General features: G+C 48.6%; 1 protein-coding gene across 19 annotated transcripts in view; it reads left to right on the forward strand.

Annotated features, from left to right (window-relative positions):
• LOC105491071 (5',3'-nucleotidase, mitochondrial) overlaps window positions 1-21,739 on the forward strand; it is a 63,502-nt gene that overhangs the window by 16,835 nt on the left and 24,928 nt on the right. For 2 of the 19 annotated variants that reach the window (XM_071082421.1, XM_071082420.1), the window contains 2 exons: window positions 8,753-8,866; window positions 10,934-11,034. In XM_071082421.1, the coding sequence (XP_070938522.1) occupies window positions 11,018-11,034 (17 nt within the window). In that variant the 5' untranslated portion in view covers window positions 8,753-8,866; window positions 10,934-11,017. Of the gene's footprint in view, window positions 1-7,677; window positions 8,290-8,752; window positions 8,867-10,933; window positions 11,035-21,739 lie in introns of those variants that run through there. The other 17 variants (XM_071082419.1, XM_071082422.1, XM_024795836.2 and 14 more) reach the window with 17 other exon arrangements.

Raw genomic sequence — 21,739 nt, forward strand, 5'->3', positions numbered from 1 at the left:
ATGGGGTTTCACCATGTTGGCTGGGCTGGTCTTGAATTCCTGACCTCAAGTGATCTGTCTGTCTTCCTCCCAAAGTGCTGGGATTACAGGCATGAGCCACCCCACCCGGCCTTTTATTTATTTATTTATTTATTGAGACACCTTGCTCTGCTGCCCAGAGTGCAGTGGTGTGATCTTGGCTCACTGCAACCTCTGCCTCCCGGGTTCAAGTGATTCTCCAGCCTCAGCCTCCTGAGTAGCTGGGATTACAGGCATGCGTGTCTGGCTAATTTTTGTGTTTTTAGTGGAGACGGGGTTTCACCATGTTGGCCTGACTGATCTTGAACTCCTGACCTCAGGTGATCCACCTGCCTCGGCCTCCCAAAGTGCTGGGATTACAGACATGAGCCACTGTGCAGGGCTTATTTTAACTATTTTTAAGTATATAGTTCAGTGCCATTAAGCACATTCATATTGTGCAACTGTCACTACCTTCCATCTCTAAAGCTTTTTCATCATCACACACTGAACCTCTGTACCTATTAAACAATAACTTCCCATGCCTCCCTGCCCTCATCCCCTGGAATTCACTGTTCTACTTTTTGTCTCTATAAACATGACTATTCTAAGTACCTTATATTGTGGAGTCATATAATGTTTGTTCTTTTGTGACTAGCTTACTTCAGTTAGCATAATGTCTTCAGGGTTCATCCATGTTGTAGCATATGTCAGAATTTCATTCTTTAATTTTTATTTTTAAGTGTGGCAAGACAGACATAACTTAAAATTTATCATTTTCGGAGGGCGAGGTGCTCACGCCTGCAATCCCAGCACTTTAGGAGGCCAAGGTGGGCAAGCCACTTGAGGCCAGCAGTTTGAGACTGGCCTGGCCGATATGACGAAACCGCTACTAAAAATAAAAAAAATTAGCTGGGCATGGTGACGCACACCTGTAATCCTAGCTACTCAGGAGGCTGAGGCACAAGAATTGCTTGAACCCAGGAGGCAGAGGTTGCAGTGAGCCAAGGTAGTGCCACTACACTCCAGCCTGGGTGACAGAGCAAGGCTCTGTCTTAAAAAAAAAAAAAAAAAAAATTAATCATCTTAACTATTTTAAGTATACAGGTCAGTAGTAGTAATTATATTCACATTGTTATGCAGCCTATTTCTAGAACTTTTTCATCTTGCAAAACTGAAGCTCTACCCATTAAATAACTTTCCATTTCGTCTCCCCTCATCTCCTGGGACTCCCAATTCTACTTTCTTTACTTTCTTTTTTATTTTTTTGAGGCAGAGTCTCGCTCTGTCGCCCAGGCTGGAGTTCAGTGGCCCGATCTCGGCTCACTGCAAGCTCCGCCTCCTGGATTCACACCATTCTCCTGCCTCAGCCTCCTGAGTAGCTGGGACTACAGGCGTCCGCTACCACACCCGGCTAATTTTTTTGTATCTTTAGTAGACACGGGGGTTTCACCGTGTTAGCCAGGACAGTCTTGATCTTCTGACCTCATGATCCACCCACCTTGGCCTCCCAAAGTGCTGGGATTACAGGCGTGAGCCAACGCGCCCGGCCGCCCAATTCTGCTTTCTAGTTCTATAACTTTGACTACTCTAAATACCTCATCTAACACTCATATAGTATTTGTCATTTCGTGAGTAGTTAATTTCACTTAGCATAACATCCTTGAGGTTCATCCATGTTGTACCATGTGTCAGAATTTCATTTCTATTTTAAGTCTAAATAATATTCCATTATGTATGTCATATTTTGTTTATCTATTTATCCATTCTTAGACACTGGGTTGCTTCTACTTCCTGGCTATGGTGCAAAATGCTGGTATGAACATGAGTATAGAAATGTCTCTTCAAGACTGCTTTCAATTCTTTTGAGTAGATACCCAAAAGTGGAATTTGTAGATCAAACGGTAATTCTATGTTTAATTATTTGAGGAACCATCATGCTGTTTTTCCCAGTTGCTGTACCATACACATTCCCACTAAGAATGCATAAAGGTTTTAATTTCTTCACATCCTCATTAATGCTTGTTATTTTCTGTTTTATTTTAGTTTTTTGTAATAGACATCCTAATAGGTACGCAGTAGTATCCCATTGTGATTTTGATTTGCATTTCCCTAGTTAATAGTGATGTTGAGTTTCTCTCTGTGTGCTTATTGGCCATCTGTATATCTTTGGAGAAATGCCTATCCAAATCTGTTGCTCATTTTTTTTTTTGAGATGGAGTCTCACTCTGTTGCCCAGGCTGGAGTGCAGTGGTGCAAACTTGGCTCACTGCAACATCCACTGCCTGGGTTCAGGCAATTCTCCTGCCTCAGCCTCCCAAGTAGCTGGGATTACAGGTGTGTAACACCATGCCTGACTAATTTTTGTATTTTTTTGTAGAAATGGGGTTTCACCATCTTGGCCAGGCTGGTCTTGAATTCCTGACCTCAGGTGATCCACCTGCCTTGGCCTCCCAAAGTGCTGGGATTACAGGTGTGAGCCACTGTGCCCAGCCTTGTTGCTCATTTTTAATGTAATTTGCATTGTTTCTGTCAAAAAGTCTGCTGTCATCCTTTTCTTTTCTTTTTTTCTTTCTTTCTTTTTTTTTTGAGATGGAGTCTTGCTCTGTCGCCCAGGCTGGAGTGCAGTGGTGCGATCTTGGCTCACTGCAAGCTCCGCCCGGCCCATCCTTTTCTTTTTTTGTTCCTTTGTGTATAATGTTTCTTGATTTTTCTGGATGCTTTTAAGATTCTGTGTATTTCTGGCTTTGAGCAATTTGATTATGATGTGTCTTAGTTTTCCCAACCAAAATAATTTAAATTTAAAAAATACTGCCCGGGTGCAGTGGCTCACGCCTATAATCCCAGCACTTTGGGAGGCCAAGATCGGCAGATCACCTGAAGTTGGGAGTTCGAGACCAGCCTGACCAACATGGAGAAACCCCGTTTCTGCTAAAGAAAATATAACATTAGCCGGGCGTGGTGGTGCATGCCTGTAATCCCAGCTACTCAGGAGGCTAAGGCAGGAGAATTGTTTTAACCTGGGATGGGGAGGTTGCAGTCAGTTGAGATTGTGCCATTGCACTCACTCAAGTCTGGGCAATGAGAGCAAAACTCCGTCTCAAAAACCAAAAAAACAAAAAAACAAAAAGTGAAATATTTAGGTATAAATCAACAAAACACATGCAGGATCTGTATACTGAAAACTACAAAACATTGGTGTAAGAAGCCAAAGAAAACTTAAGAGGGATATACTGTGTTCATGGATTGGAAGAGTCAACCTAATTAAGAAGTCAAGTCACTCCAAATTGATCTACAGATTTAGTGCACTTCCAACCAAACCAAGGAAGTTGTGTGTGTGTGTGTGTGTGTGTGTGTGTGTGTAGATATAGATAAGCTCATTCTAAAATTTATATGGAAAGTCAATTAAGCTAGAATAGTTAAAACAATTTTGAGCTGGGCGCGGTGGCTCACACCTGTAATCCCAGCACTTTGGGAGGCCGAGGGGGCGGATCACGACGTCAGGAGATGGAGACCATCCTGGCTAACACGGTGAAACCCCGTCTCTACTGAAAATACAAAAAATTAGCTGGGCGTGGTGGCGGGCGCCTGTAGTCCTAGCTACTCGGGAGGCTGAGGCAGGAGAATGGCGTGAACCCGGAAGACGGAGCTTGCAGTGAGCCGAGATCGCGCCACTACACTCTAGCCTAGGCGACAGAGCAAGACTCCGTCTCAAACAAAAAAAAAAAAAAAAAAAAAAATTTTGAGAAAGAAGTTGTGGGACTCACAATACTTAATATTAAGACTTACTAAAAAGTTGTGGGACTTACAATACTTACTATTAAGACTTCCTATGGCCGGGCGTGGTGGCTTACGCCTGTAATCCCAGCACTTTGGGAGGCCGAGGCGGGCGGATCACGAGGTCAGGAAATCGAGACCACAGTGAAACCCCGTCTCTACTAAAAATACAAAAAATTATCCGGGCGTGGTGGCGGGCGTCTGTAGTCCCAGCTACTCGGGAGGCTGAGGCAGGAGAATGGCGTGAACCCGGGAGGCGGAGCTTGCAGTGAGCAGAGATCGCGCCACCGCACTCCAGCCTGGGCGACAGAATGAGACTGCGTCTCAAAAAAAAAAAAAAAAAAAAAAAAAAAAAAAAAAAAGACTTACTATGAAGCTAAAGTAATCAAGACAGTTTGCTAATAGCAAAGGGAGAAATATATAGATCAATGGAACAGAATAGGAGAGTCTAGAAATAGATTCACAGAAACATGATGGAGTTTTTTTTTTCTGTTTTTTTTGTTTGTTTGTTTGTTTGTTTGTTTTGAGACGGAGTTTCGCTCTTGTTTCCCAGGCTGGAGTGCAATGGCGTGATCTTGGCTCACTGCAACCTCCGCCTCCCGGGTTCAAGCGATTCTCCTGCCTCAGTCTCCGGAGTAGTTGGGATTACAGGCATGCGCCACCATGCTCGGCTAATTTTGTATTTTTAGTAGAGACAGGGTTTCTCCATGTGGGTCAGGCTGGTCTCGAACTCCCGACCTCAGGTGATCCGCCCGCCTCGGCCTCCCAAAATCCTGGGATTACAGGGGTGAGCCACCGTGCGCGGTCTGATGGATGGAGTTTTTAAAAAACTGCAAAGGCAACTCAATATAGAAGGCACAGCAGGAGCCCCGCCCCTTCTGAGCTGGCGGGGCAGGAGTTCCCCAGGTGCAGCTGCAGTCACCCTGCTGCGGCTCTGGCCGGCATCTCTGTGCTCTTGGGAACCTGGGAAGGCTCCACTGCCCCTCGCAGGCTCGGAAGTGCCTGCTCCTGCTGCGTGGCTTCTCCCTGCTGTTGGTGCCTGCTCCAATCTCGGAGCAAAGTCGGGCTGAGCCTGGGCGCTGTCACAGCCTGGTCGGGTGTGCACACGCTCGGGGCACCACCGACACGCCAGCCCCCTGACTCCTTGGTCCCCTCCGGACTTGGGCGCCAACAAGCACCGGAGAGAGGCTGAGGTGGGTATGAGGACAGCCTGGTGCTGGCCTGCAGGTACCCCTTGGCATGAACAGCCTGGGCACCATGAACAGCGGCAGGATGCAGACAGCTCCTCGGTGGAAGGGGGCGGGTCGCTGGTGAAGCCCCATCTTTAATCCTGGAAGGGCCTGAAGCCTGGGGGCCAGGCCACCAGTCCCCGTACCAGAGCGGGGAACTTGTGATGCTTTTCCCCAGGCCTGCTTATGGCCACCAATGGCCGCCCATGGACCAATCAGCACTTACTTCTTCCCCTCTGAGGTCCATAAAAAACCCTGGACTCAGCCAGACTTAAAGAGAGGAGGGGAGATGGGGAGAAAACCAACTGCAGAGAGGAAGTACCCCTTCTGCTGAGAGCTGGACATTTGTTGGGATGACCTGCCTGCCAGAGAGGAGCTATCCTCTCTGCAGAAAGCTGAACACTTGTGGGGAAACCCTGGCTATGGAGAGGAGCTGCCCACTGCAGGTCTCTTCTGAACAATTCTGTTGCTTAATAAAGCTCCTCTTCCTCTTGCTCAATCTCCACTTGTCTGCCTACCTTATTCTTCCTGGATGCAGGACAAGAATTCGGGACCTGCCAAATGGTGGGGCTAAAACAGTTGTAACACAGGCTGGGTGCAGTGGCTCACGCCTTTAATCCCAGCTCTTTGGGAGGCCGAGGGGGGGGGGGGGCGGAATACCTGAGGTCAGGAGTTCGAGGCCAGCCTGGCCAACATGGTAAAACTGTCTCTACTAAAAATACAAAATCGGCCGGGTGCAGTGGCTCACACGTGTAACCCCGGCACTTTGGGTGGCCGAGGCAGGCAGATCATGAGGTCAGGAGTTCAAGACCAGCCTGGCCAATATAGTGCAACCCTGTCTCTACTAAAAATGCAAAAAATTAGCTGCATGTGGTGGTGGGCGCCTGTAATCCCAGCTACTTCAGAGCCTGAGGCAGGGGAATCGCTTGAACCTGGGAGGTGGAATTTGTAGTGAGCCGAGATCCTGCCACTGCACTCCAGCCTAGGCAATAAGAGCAAGACTCCATATCAAGAAAGAAAAAAAAAAAAAAAAAAAAAAAGAGAATGTGGTACATATACACCATAGACTACTACACAGTCATAAAAAAGAATAAGATCATGTCTTTTGCAACCACATGGATGGAGCTGGAGACGATTATCCTAAGCAAACACAGGAACAGAAAATTAAATACCTCATGTTCTCACTTAAAAGTGAGAACTAAACATTGAGTACACATGGACGTAATGATAGGGACAACAGACACAGGGACCTACTTGAGGATGGAGAGTGGGAGGAGGGTGAGGATGGAAAAACTACCTACCAGAAACCATGCTTATTACCTGGGTAATGAAATAATCGGTACACTAAACCCCAAAGACAGTCAATTTATCTATATAACAAATCTGCATGTGTATCCTGTACTTAAAATAAAAGTTGAAAATTATGCTCTTTTTGGCCTTCTCTCCCTCCTGAGCCCTCAGGCCTTTGAGTTTGCTGCCCTTGTGGATGGGGCCTCTTGTCTCTTTGGTTCTTGTCTGCTCTTTCTCCTCCTCATGTCTCTGTTCCATCATCACTTCCTAGGAGACGCCCTCCTTGCCCACCCCTGCTAATCCCTCCACCTCTCTCCACCATCCCATCGCCATGTGGTTTTTGTTTTGTTTTGTTTTTTTCTTGGAAAGAAAAAAAGTGGGCTGGGCGTGGTAGCTCACTTCTGTTTTCCCAGCACTTTGGGAGGCTGAGGTGGGAAGATCGTTTGACCCAACATAGGAAGACTTCTGTCTAAAAACAAAAAAAAAGCCGGGCGCAGTGGCTCACGTCTGTAATTCCAGCACTTTGGGAGGCCGAGGCGGGCGGATCACGAGGTCAGGAGTTCGAGACCATCCTGGCTAACATGGTGAAACCCTGTCTCTACTAAAAATACAAAAAAAAAAAAAAAAAAAAAAAAAAAAGGCGGGCGTGGCAGCATGCGCCTGTAGTCCCAGCTACTCCGGAGGCTGAGGCAGGAGAACGGCGTGAACCCGGGAGGTGGAGCTTGCAGTGAGCCGAGATTGTGCCACTGCACTCCAGCTTGGGAGACAGAACGAGACTCTGTCTCAAAAAAAACAAAAAACAAAAAACAAAAACAAAAACCAGGGTGTGGTGGCAGGCCCCTGTGGTCCCAGCTACTCAGGAGGCGGAAGCAGGAGCATCCCTTGGGCCCAGAAACTCAAGGCTGCAGTGAACCAAGATCACGCCACTGCCTCCACCCTGGGTAACAGAGCAACACCTTGTCTCCAAAAAAAAAAAAAAAAAAAAAAAAAGACTATACAGGGGTACATAATATTTATTCATGTATTTACTTGAGTATCATCAGTTTTACTAAGGCTGTATATGTTAGCACGATATTGGTTCTATCAATCTCTCCGCGGACACTTGCTGTAAACAAAGCAGAGAGGCTTTCAGAGTGCACCGTTTTGGTTCCTCCATCCTGTTGTCTGGCTCCCCTTCTAAAACCTAAGTTCCAGGACGGCAGGAACTTTGTCTATTTGGTTCACACTCGACACAGTAAGGGCTCAAAAATGTCTAACGACACAGGCCTGCTTCTCGGTTTGCACTGCTCCTCCACGGTAGTCTGTGCAGTGGGAGGAGGCAGCCCGGGCCCAGGGTCCACTGAGAAGACGCAAATGGAGAGCGCGACAGCGCGGACCTTGTAGAGGCGCCCGGCGCCCACCGCTGTCCGTCCTCGAAGCCCCGCCCCGGGGCTCCGCCTCCGCCGGCGCGTATTCCTTTAAGGACCGCGCGCGCCCCGGCCTCGCTCTGGGGCTGGTACCTGCGCGCCCGCGCCCCGCGCTCCCCGCCCCGCGCCCTGCGCGCGCCCAGCGTTGGGGTCTTCTCCGCGTCTGGCATGTCCGGCCGGCCCCGGCAGCACGGCGCGACCCAGGTCCCCGCGCCCCCTGCGGGCCAGCGTTCTGGGCCATGATCCAGCCGGGCGGCTGGTGTGCGCGGCGGCTCTGCAGCGCGGCGGTTCCCGCGGGGCGGCGCGGGGCGGCGGGCGGGCAGGGCCTGGCGGGAGGCCGCGCCCTGCGGGTGCTGGTGGACATGGACGGCGTGCTGGCCGACTTCGAGGGCGGATTCCTCAGGAAGTTCCGCGCGCGCTTCCCCGACCAGCCGTTCATCGCGCTGGAGGACCGGCGCGGCTTCTGGGTGTCGGAGCAGTACGGCCGCCTGCGGCCAGGGCTGAGCGTGAGCGTCCCCGCCCCGCCCCGCGCCGGGCCCCCTTCTCTCCCCGAGCCTCAGACCCCGCCCCTGCGCGGGTGACCTTGGACGGTCAGCGCCCCAGCCTCGGGGTGGCCCTCTGGTAGAATAGGGTCTGGGGCGGGGGTACCGGGGCCACAGCGAGCCGGGAAGACGCGGCCCCGCGCTCAAGATCTATTGGCTGCCATCCAGAGCTTCTGAAAATGCGGGAGAGTACAAAGTGTTAATATACCTAACTCTCCATCTAAAGATGACTTTAAAATTTGTGGCATATTTGGCCTCAAGTCGTTTGTTAAATTTTTAGAAAAATAAACGTTATAAGTTGTCCTCTTTCACCCCGACCGCAATCACATTCCCACTTCTTTGTCCCCAGAGCTTTGATGGGTGTCTTTACCCATCTTTTTTGCTGTTGTCCATCAAAGCATAGCTTCCAGGTGTATTTGAGGCCCAGAGAGGTTGTGTGACTTTCTGGGGGTCACACAGTGAGTCTGGTCCAGGTGAGGTGGGATCCACCTCATGTCTTATCCCCTTGCAGAGCTGGCCTTCCTGAACACCTGAGCTCAACCCCTACCATCCGACTCCCGAGGTGTTCTGTCCAGGATGGATAGAGGGGAAAGATCCAAGGAGGGACGTTTACACACAGATCTTGGTTGGTAAATTTGAAGTATTTTGCAAAAGGAACAGGGGATTTTGGTATGCACAAAATTAAAGAGGCTGTTTTCTGGCATCCCTTGATTGGTCACCTAGGGTTGCTGCCGGAGGGTTTGATAAAGAGGAGAAGGAAGTTACAAGAGCCCGTTTTTTAGCCACAAGTTCACTGCATCCTCTTTTTTGTTAGGTAGATATTATTATCTCTGTTTTCCAGATGAGGAAACTTGCCCCAAGTCACATGCTGCTCAGGGGTTCAGTCAGGACTCAAACCCAAGTCTGTCTGCCTCCCAAGCACAGTTAGTGCTCCCCACTCCAAAGTCCTGTTTTCTCACCTGCTGTCTCTAACAAGTGACATTTCTTCTGACTTCGGAAAGATACTTCATCAGTAATGTGGTTTGTTGAGGGACACGTGTTAATAACAAAAGGAAACCAAGTACCATTTGTCTCCATCAACACCAGGCACTTCAGAAGGTGACTTTCACAGAGCCCAGTGTGCTGAGCTCTTCCAGGGCCAATGCCTAATGATAAACTTTAAACCGGAGAAAATGCCCTAGTACTTTCTGCAGCCTCAGGAATAGGCTCCAGTGTGCCGCGAGTGTTCATTTATAGACAGCGCTCGGCATCGGGAGTCTGGACACCATATATCTGCCCAGGAGTGTATTAACGTGGAAACCAAGCCCACCCCCAATTCTGAAAAGTGCAGCAGCTTTTCCAGTTCTTTGTGCAAATATGTAGGCTCTGTATGTGCAGGGTTACTGGTTTCCAAGCACAAGGCAAAATAAGGAGGGTGCCCTGGGAGTGATCTGCTGGCTTCCCCTACTTCCCTTCCCCAGGCACGGCTTGCTGCTGCGGACATCCCTTGGCCAAGCTGGTCCCTTGGTTAAACCACTTGTTTAACCAAGTGGTTAAAACAAACCTCCCCCACACGTGGCTCCTTATGTGTATGTAGGCATTTCTACTTTTCAAAATTCTGCTCTATCTGTATTCCCTTTGATCTTCACAGTACCCCATGTGGGATGTGAGGATTAAATGTGTTTCAGTAATAAGCACGCATTTGCCTAGTCCCTGTGGTTCCTGAGAGTTGCTGGTGTGCTGTCAGAGCGTCCTCCGGCCATCCATGTGACAGGGTGACTGTTTCTATAGCGTGCCGAACGGCTGGCAGCGCCACTGCCTGCACTGCACTTATGGGCTTTAGGCTTCTACTTCTCCTAGGCAGAAATGTGTCTCCCCTCTGGTTGTCACTTTCCCCTTGCCTGACCCTAGAAAAGGTGCTGCATTCTGGCCCTGCAGCAGAACAGGGGAAGGAGAAAGGCAGCGGGGATTGGGGAGTGGGGAGGAGAGGGTTGGTGTTGGGGGTTCTCCTCCTGGCTCAGCTGCTGTTTTGCTATGTGACATCAGGTGGATCTCTTCCCCATTCTGAGCCTCAGTTTTCTCACATGTAAAATGAGGATCTGCATTTTTGCTTTGCAACTCTAAAAGCAGCAAAATCCTTTTTTTTTTTTTTTTTTTAATGTACTTACTGGCACCTCAACATGTAAAACAGATAAAAGCAGAGCTCTTCTGGTTAATGTGGGGAGGATCCTAGAGCTCCCTGAATTGTCCTTTTACCCTGTCTTCCCCTCCCGCTTATCCCTCATGACACAGCAGTGCCCTTAAAGATCTCTGAGTCCCTCCAGTTCTCAAGTTTAAGGACTCTACTGCCATGGTAAGAGCTGGTCCAGCCTCAGTTTCCACAGTTCTTTTGGCCACTCGAATCCAGCCTAGCAAGCACACAGTTCCTGACGATTGGCCTCAGGTCCCAGAGAGCTCCGGCAGGTGTAGGAGTCCATGGGCCTGACACCTTAGCTAGTCTCTGCTGGATCCCGACGAAGTCAGGTCCTTTCTGGAAAGGTGTTCGAAGCCCACATACTCTCTGCACTTCCCCCAGGAAATACGTCCTTGGGTGTGTGTTTGGGGGAGTGAGGAATGCAGAACCACTTCCCCTGTAGCCTGGATATACTCCCCAAGATGAGGGCAGTAAGGTGCTGAGGACCCTAGAAGTAACTTGCTTTTCTCAACTTCTCAGGAGAAGGCCATCAGCATTTGGGAGTCAAAGAATTTCTTTTTTGAACTTGAGCCCCTGCCAGGGGCTGTGGAAGCTGTGAAGGAGATGGCCAACCTACAAAAGTAAGTTTGTCCTCCCAGCCCTGCCCAGCCGGGCCACTGAGCCCTGTACCTCCTTCCTGCTTCTTCCCTTCTCTGCCTTCTCCTTTCTCTCCCCTTGGCCCTGCACAAGGTTGCACTTGCCTCGTCATTGCTGAGCTTGGGGAAAACCACCGAATACAATGATCTCGGTTTGTGGGCTGTGATGTTTTGATCCAGGAACTTGAGGAAATATCCAGTTTAATTTGATCTGGTTCCCTGGGTGTTCAAAGCTCATTTATTCAGCAAATATCTCAGTACTGACTCTGCTAGATAGTGCAGGCCCCAGTGATTCAGCAACGAGCAAAGTATAGTCCTTGCCCTCATGGAGCTTCCAGTTCAGACAGAGCAGACATTAAAGAATTACAAAGTGGCGGCCGGGCGCGGTGGCTAAAGCCTGTAATCCCAGCACTTTGGGAGGCCAAGACGGGCGGATCACGAGGTCAGGAGATCAAGACTAGCCTGGCTAACACGGTGAAACCCCGTCTCTACTAAAAAAATACAAAAAACTAGCCGGGCGAGGTGGCGGGCGCCTGTAGTCCCAGCTACTGGGGAGGCTGAAGCAGGAGAATGGCGTAGACCCGGGAGGCGGAGCTTGCAGTGAGCTGAGATCCGGCCACTGCACTCCAGCCTGGGCGACAGAGCGAGACTCCGTCTCAAAAAAAAAAAAAAAAAAAAAAGAAAGTGGCTGGGCTTGGTGGCTCACGCCTGTAATCCCAGCACTTTGGGAGGCCAAGGTGGGTGGGTCACCTAAGGTCAGGAGTTCAAGACCAGCCTGGCCAACATGATGAAACCCTGTCTCAGTCAGGCGCGGTGGCTCACGCCTGTAATCCTAGCACTTTGGGAGGCCGAGGTGGGTGGATTGCCTGAGCTCAGGAGTTCAAGACCAGTCTGGGCAACAAGGTGAAACTCCATCTCTACTAAAATACAAAAACTTAGCCAGGTGTGGCAGCATGCACCTGTAGTCCCAGCTACCTGGCAGGATAATTGTTTGAACCAGGGAGGAAGAGGTTGCACAGTGAGCCAAGATCGCACCACTACCCTCCAGCCGGGGCAACATAGCGAGATTCCATCTCCAAAAAAAAAAAAAAAAAAAGAAACCCTGTCTCTACTAAAAATACAAACAATTAGCTGGGTGTGGTGGCGGGCGCCTGTAATCCCAGCTATTTAGGAGGCTGAAGCAGGAGAATCGCTTGAACCCAGGAGGTGGAGGTTGCGGTGAGCCGAGATCGTGCCATTGCACTCTAGCCTGGGCAACGAGTGAAACTCCATCTCAAAAAAAGAATCACAAAATGAAGACAATCACAGATTGTCCAAAGAGCTGAAGGAAAAGAGGTTCAGTGGGAAACCTCATTTAGAAAAAGCGTTTAAGGAAAGAGAAGTGGTATTGCTTGAGATATCTGTTTTGTTCTGGTGAAATGAGTAGTTCTATGGACTGAAGCCCCCACTCAGTGACCTGTTGACAATTACAGAGGATGTGCTTCCCTGAGAGCTTTTTTAAAACAGCCTTATTGACATATAATAATGACATACAGCCCAGGTGCAGTGGCTCACGCCTATAATTCCAGCACTTTGGGAGGCCGAGGCAGGCGGATCCTGAGGTCAGGAGTTTGAGACTAGCCTGGCCAACATGGTGAAACCCCATCTCTACTAAAAATACAAAAATTAGCTGGGCGTGGGGGCAGGCGCCTGTAATCCGTGCTACTCGGGAGGCTGAGGCAGGAGAATCTCTTGAACCTGGGAGGCGGAGGTTGCAGTGAGCCGAGATTGCACCATTGCACTCCAGCCTGGGCAACAGAGTAAGACTCCGTCTCAAAAGAAAAAAAACCACACACACACACACAGAAGTTTTTACTTTTGGCGTAGTCCAATTTATCTGTATTTTTCTTTTGTCACTTGTATTTTTGTGTCATATGAAGAAGCCGTTGCTGACCCAAGGTCACAAAGATTTGCCCCTGTGTTTTCTTTAAGAGTTTTAGTTTTAGCTCTTCCATTTAAGCCTATGATCCATTTTGAGTTAATTTTTGTATATGGTATGAGGTAGGGGATCAAACTTCATTCTTTTGCATATAGATATCCTGTTGTCCCAGTTCCATCTATTAAAAAGACCATTTTTTTCCCACTGTATTGTACTAACACTCTTGCTGAGAATTAATTGACCATCAATACAAGGATTTATTTCTAGACTTGGATAACTTTTATCGGCCACATTTTTGCTTGAATTTAGCAACCTGAATGACAAATCAAACGTAAGGTATGGTTTGGCCTTCATTATGTCATATAAATGCCTCAAAAAATTGTCAACTTTCAAAGTTCTAATATGATAAGTAGGTGTCAGAGAAACATAAAATACAGAGTTTGAGTTGAATCGTAGACCTTATTTGGTAGTAATTTATCTTTGGATGTGAGTCCAAGTCCTGCAGAGTAGTGAATTTTGTTCTGGCTTATGGTATGAACTTTATGTATAGTGTTCCTGTAGCAAGAGTCTGAGAGGCAAAGAATATGTGTACAGCATTTACACGTAAGCTTTCAAAACCCTGCTTACGGCCTGGATCAGCACGTGCTGACCTGCAGCCACATGGCTGTATCCTGGGGAGCTGCAGGGCACGGTGGTTTGGAGTGGGGTTCTGGACATTGGCTGCCCAGGCTCACATCCTCACTTCCCCAGAATCTCATTCCCAGATGTCAGGCAAGTTATTAAACTTTCTGGGTTTCAGTAAAATGGAGATAATGAGAAAGTCCTCAGTATAGTGCCTGGCACATAGCAGGTGCTCAGCAAATGCTAGCTGCTGCTATTGCTGTTCTGTTACATTTAATAGGCATATCACAAGAAATGCATCCTTAATTCACCACAGTATGGGAAACAATGGATTGGCTTCTTCACCATAGAACTTTTCAGAGCTTTTAACTGCTTGTGTGCTTTGTTACACTCCATTGGGGTAGTAAGGGATGCAGCTTTCTTCAAAAGTATTCTAACGACTAGGCACCATGGCTCACACCTGTAATCGCAGCACTTTGGGAGGCCAAGGTGGGCAGATCACCTGAGGTCAGGAGTTCGAGGCCAGCCTGACTAACATGGAGAAACCCTGTCTCTACTAAAAATACAAACAAATTAGCCGGGCGTGGTGGCGCATGCTTGTAATCCCAGCTGCTTGGGAGGCTGAGGCAGGAGAATCACTTGAACCCCTGGAGGCGGAGGTTGCAGTGAGCCGAGATTGCGCCATTGCACTCCAGCCTGGGCAACAAGAGCAAAACCCTGTCTCAAAAAAAAAAAAAAAAGGTATTCTAGCCTGGATCATTTTTTCATAGCTTCTTGATTAACACCTTTGCAGAAATTCCAGTTTGGGAAGGCAAATCTAGACCATACCCAGTGGTCCTTCATCTCCATTTGGCTCTTAACTTGCTAGAAGATTCCTATGGTCAGTTTGTGCCCAGTATCGAGACAAAGCGAAGGGACTCGTCAGTAACTGAGTGGATAACTGTGTATCTGGTGCTGAAGTGGGCACTCTGAGTACAAGAGATGTGGGCCCAGCAGTAGAGACCAAGGCTGATCAGTCACCCTCATGACTGTTTATCCAGCACCTGCTGCATGCTCGGCCTCATCCCAGGGACTGCAGACACGCAAATAAGAGAGTTCTTACCTTCAAAGAGTTCCCTGGTAAACAGGCATTGGAACATAGCTCTCAAAGTAATCGTGGCGTTGGGGTGCAGGCAGGCAGGCAGGAGCTGCTTCTCCCTGGGAGGCTGCACCATTGTGCTGCCATCTTGAGGAATGAAAAGGAACCTGCCAGGTAGTGAAGGGCAAGGGGACTCCAGGTAGGAGGGGAACAGTTGAGCAGACACCCAGGGGACTCTCCTGAGACGGCCTCTGTTCTGGCAGCTCTGTGTGTGAGATAGGGTTTCCCTGGGCAGAGCCTCAGGTTCTGAGGAGCTTGGTTTGGAATATCTTCAGGGTGACCATTCTTTTTATTGTTCAGGAATACATGAATATATTCTTTTTTTTTTTTTTTTTTTTTTGAGATGGAGTCTTGCTCTGTCGCCCAGGCTGGAGTGTAGTGGCGCGATCTCGGCTCACTACAACCTCCACCTCCGCCTCCCAGGTTCAAGCGATTCTCCTGCCTCAACCTCTGGAGTAGCTGGGATTACAGGTGCCCACCACCATGCCTGGCTAATTTTTTTGTATTTTTAGTGGAGACGGGGTTTCACCATGTTGTCCAGGCTGGTTTCAAACTCCTGACCTCAAGTGATCTGCTCACCTCGGCCCCCCAAAGTGCTGGGATTACAGGCGTGAGCCACTGTGCCCAGCCATGAATATATTCTTTATCTTTCTTTTTTTTTTTTTTTGGCATGGAGTCTCACTCTTGTCACCTAGGCTGAAGTGCAGTGGCACAATTTTGGCTCACTGCAACCTCCATCTCCTGGGTTCAAGCAATTCTCCTACCTCAGCCTCCCAAGTAGCTGAAATTACACACACCTGCCACTGTACCCGGCTAATTTTTGCATTTTTATTAGAGACAGGATTTAACCACATTGGCCAGGCTGGTCTCGAACTCCTGACCTCAGGTGATCCACCCGCCTTGGCCTCCCAAAGCGCTGGGCTTACAGGCATGAGCCACCGCACCCGGCCGAATATATTCTTATAAAAGACTCAAATAGTGTGAGCATGTGTGAAAGTTGTCAGTTGCCCTATCTCTGTGCATACACCCGTCTTGGCCCACTCTTTCTGCTCTAGTTAAGAATTTGGTGTGTATGCTTCCAAACCTTTTGAAGTGCACCCCCCTACATATTTAGATATAGTTTTACAAATCTATATGTTCCACCCAGCAGTCAGAGTGATATTTTTTAAAACCAAATTCAGATGATGTTAGCCCCACTGCTTAAAGCCCTCTGCTGGCTTCATACTGTGCTAAAATCCTGCTCTCCCTCGGCCAGGCTGGGAAGGCTGTCTGCCATTTGGCCCTGCCTTCCCTTCCAACCTCTGTCTTCCTCTGCTCCTGTCACACTGGCTTCTTTCCTGCCCCTTAGATGTGCCACGTGTGTTTCTGGTCTTAGGACCTTTGTTCTTGTTACATCTTCCCAGAATGTTTCTGCCCTAGTTCTTTACACAGCCAGATTGTTTTTCTCTTTCAAACTGAGAACCTTGCATGTTGCCTCCTCACAGAGGCCTTCCCTGACCACTGCAGCTGAGATCTCTGCCCTCCCCTCCTGGTCGTTCTGTCCCATGACCCTGAGTGTGTCCTCTAAGCTGAAATTGCACGTCTGTGTCTGTCCCTTCCTCTTTCCAATGTCATCTCCCTGAGGTCAGGGATTGTCTTGGTTCTGACTCTTCTCACTCAGTTCCTAGAATGATGCCTGGCACATCACACACTCAAAAGTATTTGCCAAATGAATAGCTTTATGTGCATAATCCCATAGTAATTTTTGATTTTTTAAAAACATTTTTTTAAAAACAATTTTGGAGGAAACCACTCATTTAGAAGGATAAGAACTTAAACCTGATTTTAACATGGTGCTCACTGCTGTGGAGCCTAGAGTAAGAGGCAGTTTATTCATGGGTTGATTAAATAGATATATTTTACGACTTAACATGCACCCAGTACTATGCTAGTACTGGATATATATTTGTAAATAAGACACCTAAGGTCTCAGGCTTCAGGGAATTTATATCACAGCAGGGAAGATGACAACATATAAACTAAAATAATTTCCAATTGCGATAAGCTTAGTGAAGGAACTAAACAGGGGGCTGTGCTACAGAGGAAACAGGGAAGAGGCTGCTTTGGGTGGGGTGGGAAACTGGCTCTAGGGAGCTGAGAATTGACCTCAGACCTGAAGAGGAAGAATGAACAGGCCAGTGAGGAGTCAGGACAGGCCTTGCAGGCCAGGAGAGGAGCAGGCGCCAATGCCTGAGCCAGGCCAGGCCTTTGTTTGTCTGAGTAACATAAAGGAACTGGACAGCTGGAACTGGAACTTAGGAAGCATGTCGGGCATGTCGGGAGTGGTAGGGGGTGGGGCGGAGGGTGAGGTTGAAGAGAGATTGATGTGATCTAACTTGGGTTTTTTTTTTAAAAAAAAGAGACAGAGTCTCACTCTGTTGCCCAGGCTGGAGTGTAGTGGTGCCATCTCAACCCACTACTGCAGCCTCTATCTCCCGGGTAAAAGCAATTCTCCTGTTTCAGCCTCCGGAGTAGCTGGAACTACAGGTGTGCGCCACCATGCCTGGCTAATTTCTGTATTTTTAGTGGAGATGGGTTTTCACCATGTTGGCCAGGCTGGTCTTGACCTCTTAACCTCTTGACTTCCTGACACCTTGGCCTGCCAAAGTGCTGGGATTACATGCATGAGCCACCATGCCCAACTGTAACTTAGGTTTTTATTTATTTATTTATTTGGGACGGAGTTTCACTCTTGTCACCCAGGCTGGAGTGCAATGGTGTGATCTTGACTCACTGCAACCTCCGTCTCCCGGGTTCAAGCGATTCTCCTGCCTCAGCCTCCCGAGTAGCCGGGATTACAGGCAGCCACCACCACGCCTGGCTAATTTTTGTATTTTTATTAGAGATGGGGTTTCACCATGTTGGCCAGACTGGTCTTGAATTCCTAACCTCGGGTGATCCACCCTCCTTGGCCTTCCAAAGTGCTGGGATTACAGGTGTGAACCACCGTGCCCGGCCATAACTTAGGTTTTTTTTTTTTTTTTTTTTTCTTTTTTGAGACGGAGTCTCGCTCTGTCACCCAGGCTGGAATGCAGTGGAGCCATCTCAGCTCACTGCAACCTCACCTTCCGGGTTCAAGCAATTCTCCTGCCTCAGCCTCCCAAGTAGCTGGGACTACAGGCATGTGCCACCACGCCTGGCTAATTTTTTGTATTTTTAATAGAGACGACATTTCACCGTGTTAGCCAGGATGGTCTCGATCTCCTGATCTCGTCTCGTGATCCGCCCACCTCGGCCTCCCAAAGTGCTGGGATTACAAGTGTGAGCCACCGTGCCCGGCCATAACTTAGGTTTTTAAAATGTGGATTTGGGGCAATGAATTTGGATAGACATTTTTCCAGTGAAGATATATAGATGGCCAGTAAGTACATGAAAACATCATCAGTCATTAGGGAAATGCAAGTCAAAACCACAAGGAGGGAGCCGAGTGAGTGGTGCTCACCTGTGCTCCCAGCTACTCAGAAGGCTGAGGAGGGCAACAGAAGGCCGGAAGGCCAGCCTAGGCAACATAGTGAGACTGTCTCTAAAAAGACCACAATTCACATTGTGGGTGTGAATATAAAACAGTGCAGCCAGTATGGAAAAACACCTTGAAAAACATTTCCTCGGAATGTTAGTCCGGGCACGGTGGCTCAGGCCTGTAATCCCAGCACTTTGGGAGGCCAAGGAGGGTGGAACACCTGAGGTCAGGAATTTGAGACCAGCCTGGCGAACATGGTGAAACCCTGTCTCTACTAAAAATACAAAAATTAGCTGGGCATGGGTGGTGGGCACCTGTAATCCCAGCTCTCGGGAGGCTGAGGCAGGAGAATCGCTTGAACCTGGGAGGTGGATGCTGCAGTGAGCTGAGATCACGCTGCTGCACTCCAGCCTGGGTGACAGACTGAGACTCCATCTCAAAAAAAAAAAAAAAAAGACAGTTAGACATAGACTTACTGTATGAGCCTTACTTACTGTATGTTCAACTCATAAGTATATACCCAAAGGAATTGAAAACAGGTATTCAAACCAATACTAGTACCCGAATGTTCCAGCAGCACTGTTCACAGCAACTGAAAAGTAGAAACAACCCGAGAATCCACTCAGTGATGGATGGATATTTAAAATATGAGGTAGCCACACAATGGAATATGTTTCAGCTATAAAAAGGAATGACTGCCAGGCATGGTGGCTCACGCCTGTAATGCCTGCACTTTGGGAGGCTGAGGCGGGCGGATTGCCTGAACTCAGGAGTTCGAAACCAGCCAGGGCAATGTGGCGAAATTCCGTCTCTACTAAAAATACAAAAAGAATTAGCCAGGCTTGGCGGCAGGCACCTGTAATCCCAGCTACTTGGGAGGCTAAGGCAGGAGAATCACTTGAACCAGGGAAACGAGAGGTTGCAGTGAGTCTAGATTGTGCCATTGCACTCCAGCCTGGGCAACAAAGTGAGACTCTGTCTCAAAAAAAAAAAAAGAAAAAAGTCTGGGCGCGGTGGCTGAAGCATGTAATCCGAGAACTTTCGGAGGCCGAGGCGGGTGGATCACCTGAAGTCTGGAGTTTGAGACCGGCCTGACCAACATGGAGAAACTCTGTCTCTACTAAAAATACAAAATTAGCAAGACGTGGTGGCACATGCCTGAATCCCAGCTACTTGGGAGGCTGAGGCAGGAGAATCCCTCGAACCTGGGAGGAGGAGGTTGCAGTGAGCCGAGATCGCACCATTGCACCCTAGCCTGGGCAACAAGAGCAGACCTCTGTCTCAAAAAAAAAAAAAAAAAAAAAAGGAGTGACCTACCTACCCATTCATGTGGCAACATAAATGAACCTTGAAAACGTGATACTGAGTGAAAGAAGCCAGACACAGAAGGCCACATATTGTAGGATTCTATTTATATGAAATATTCTGGGGTGGGCGCGGTGGCTCACACTTGTAATTCCAGCGCCTTGGGAGGCCGAGGCAGGTGGATCACCTGAGGTCAGGAGTTCGAGACCAGCCTGGGCAACATGGTGAAACCCCATCTCTACTAAAAATACAAAAATTAGCTGGGCATGGTGGTGGGTGCCTGTAATCCCAGCTGCTTGGGAGGCTGAGGTAGGAGAATCTCTTGAACCCACGAGGTGGAGGTTGCAGTGAGCTGAGATCGAGCTATTACACTCCAGCCTGGGCAAGAGTGAGAACTTGTTCTAGAGAAAAAAAAAAAAAATTCTGAACAAGAGGCAAATCCTTACAGCTAGGCAGCCTCTGGTTCCCCGGGCTGTGGGGAGAGGCCATGGGAGTGAGTGCTTAATGGGAATGGGGCTTCTTTTTGGGGTGATGGAAACGTCCTTAAATTTGATTGTGGTGATGGCTGTAAAACCCTGTAAATATACTAACGTTTATTTAATTATACACTTAAAATAGGTGAATATTAGGATATATGTATTCTATCTCAATAAAACTTTTAAGAAGTGTTTACTCAAACATTTAAAAATTTAGGGCAAACTATTGATACATTTATTTAACAATTAGGACACACTCTTGATCCATTTATTTAACAATATGATGAATATCAGAATAGTTTTGCTGGATGAAAGAAGCCAGGCAAAACAGAGTATAGACTATACTTTCTTTTATGTAACATTCTAGAAAATACTATCCAATCTATACCGATGGAAAGTAGATGGGTGGTTGCCTGGGGCCCCAGGGGCAGGGAGGGACACGAGGGGCAGCTGGGAGAGATAACGGGAACCTTTGGGGGTGGCAAGTGTGTTTATTTCTTGATTGTGGTGATCTGGGTTTCCCATGTGTGTCTTTTACTTATTTCATATTTCTTTATTTTGAGATGGAGTCTCGCTCTGTCGGTGGGCTGGAGTGCAGTGGTGTGATCTTGGCTCACTGCAACCTCCACCTTCTGGGTTCAAGTGATTCTCCTGCCTCAGCCTCCTTAGTAGCTGGGTGTACAGGTGCTCATCACCATGTCCAGCTATTTTTCTATTTTTAGTAGAGACAGGGTTTCACCGTGTTGGCCAGGCTGGTCTTGAACTCCTGACCTCAGGTGATCTGTCTGCCTTGGCCGCCAAAAGTGCTGGGATTACAGGTGTGAGCCACCATGCCCAGCCTCCCATGTGTGTCTTTATGTTCAAATTTATTGAATTGTACCCTTTTAATATGTGCAGTCTATTGCATGTTGATTATTTATACCTCTGTAAAGCTGTTTAAAAAGAGTCAGTCTGGATGCTGGGTGGAAATGGCTCGGAGGGGCGAGAACTGGAAGTTGAGGAGTCAGTGGAGGTGGTTGCAGCTGCTCAGTGGGAGACGGCTCAGTTTGACTGGGGTGAGGTCTGTGGAGAGAGCCTGGTAGATGACATGTGCTTTGGTGGGACCCATAAGACCTGGGGATGGATCTGATATTGGGGGTGGAATAAAGCTAGGAAACATAGGTGAGTTTTAGGTGTTTTGCTTGAGCAGAGCTCCGTCTATATAGTCTCTGCTTATCTAAAATAGTCTAGGAACTGAGGGAAGACTCGGGGAGGGACACGCTCTAGGAGTAGGGGATTATGTGTCCCACGTTGGAAGTCCTGTGCGAGGTGTGTGAGGCATCCAGGTGGGTGGAAACCTGGTGCTGAGAGAGGTTGCGATGCAATCAGCATGCACATGGTGTTTAAAGCAGGAGCGCAGGCCGAGAGCCCCTGGGGGCCTAGACCCAACCTGGAGTGGTCAGGAGAGGAGTAGACGGGGAGTCTGGGCTGGGAAGCAAGGAGAAGGAGGCCAGGAGCACAGGCCAGGACCCAGAATAGGGGAGCCCAGGAGAGCTGGTGTGGCCGGCTGGGCTGAGTGCCTGTGGGTGAAGATGGCGAGGTGGGCATTGGACAGAGGGATACAAGGGTCCTTGGTGACAAGGAGCAATTTCTGTGGAGTGAAGGGGCGGGCCCAGTCTACAGTGGGTTGAAGCAGGAGCAGGAGGTGAGGGAGTGGGGTTGGCAGGTGGAGGCGGCTTGTTGGGGACGTTCTG

The sequence above is a fragment of the Macaca nemestrina genome, chromosome 17 (assembly GCF_043159975.1).
Source record: "Macaca nemestrina isolate mMacNem1 chromosome 17, mMacNem.hap1, whole genome shotgun sequence".
Classification (NCBI taxonomy): Eukaryota; Metazoa; Chordata; class Mammalia; order Primates; family Cercopithecidae; genus Macaca; species Macaca nemestrina.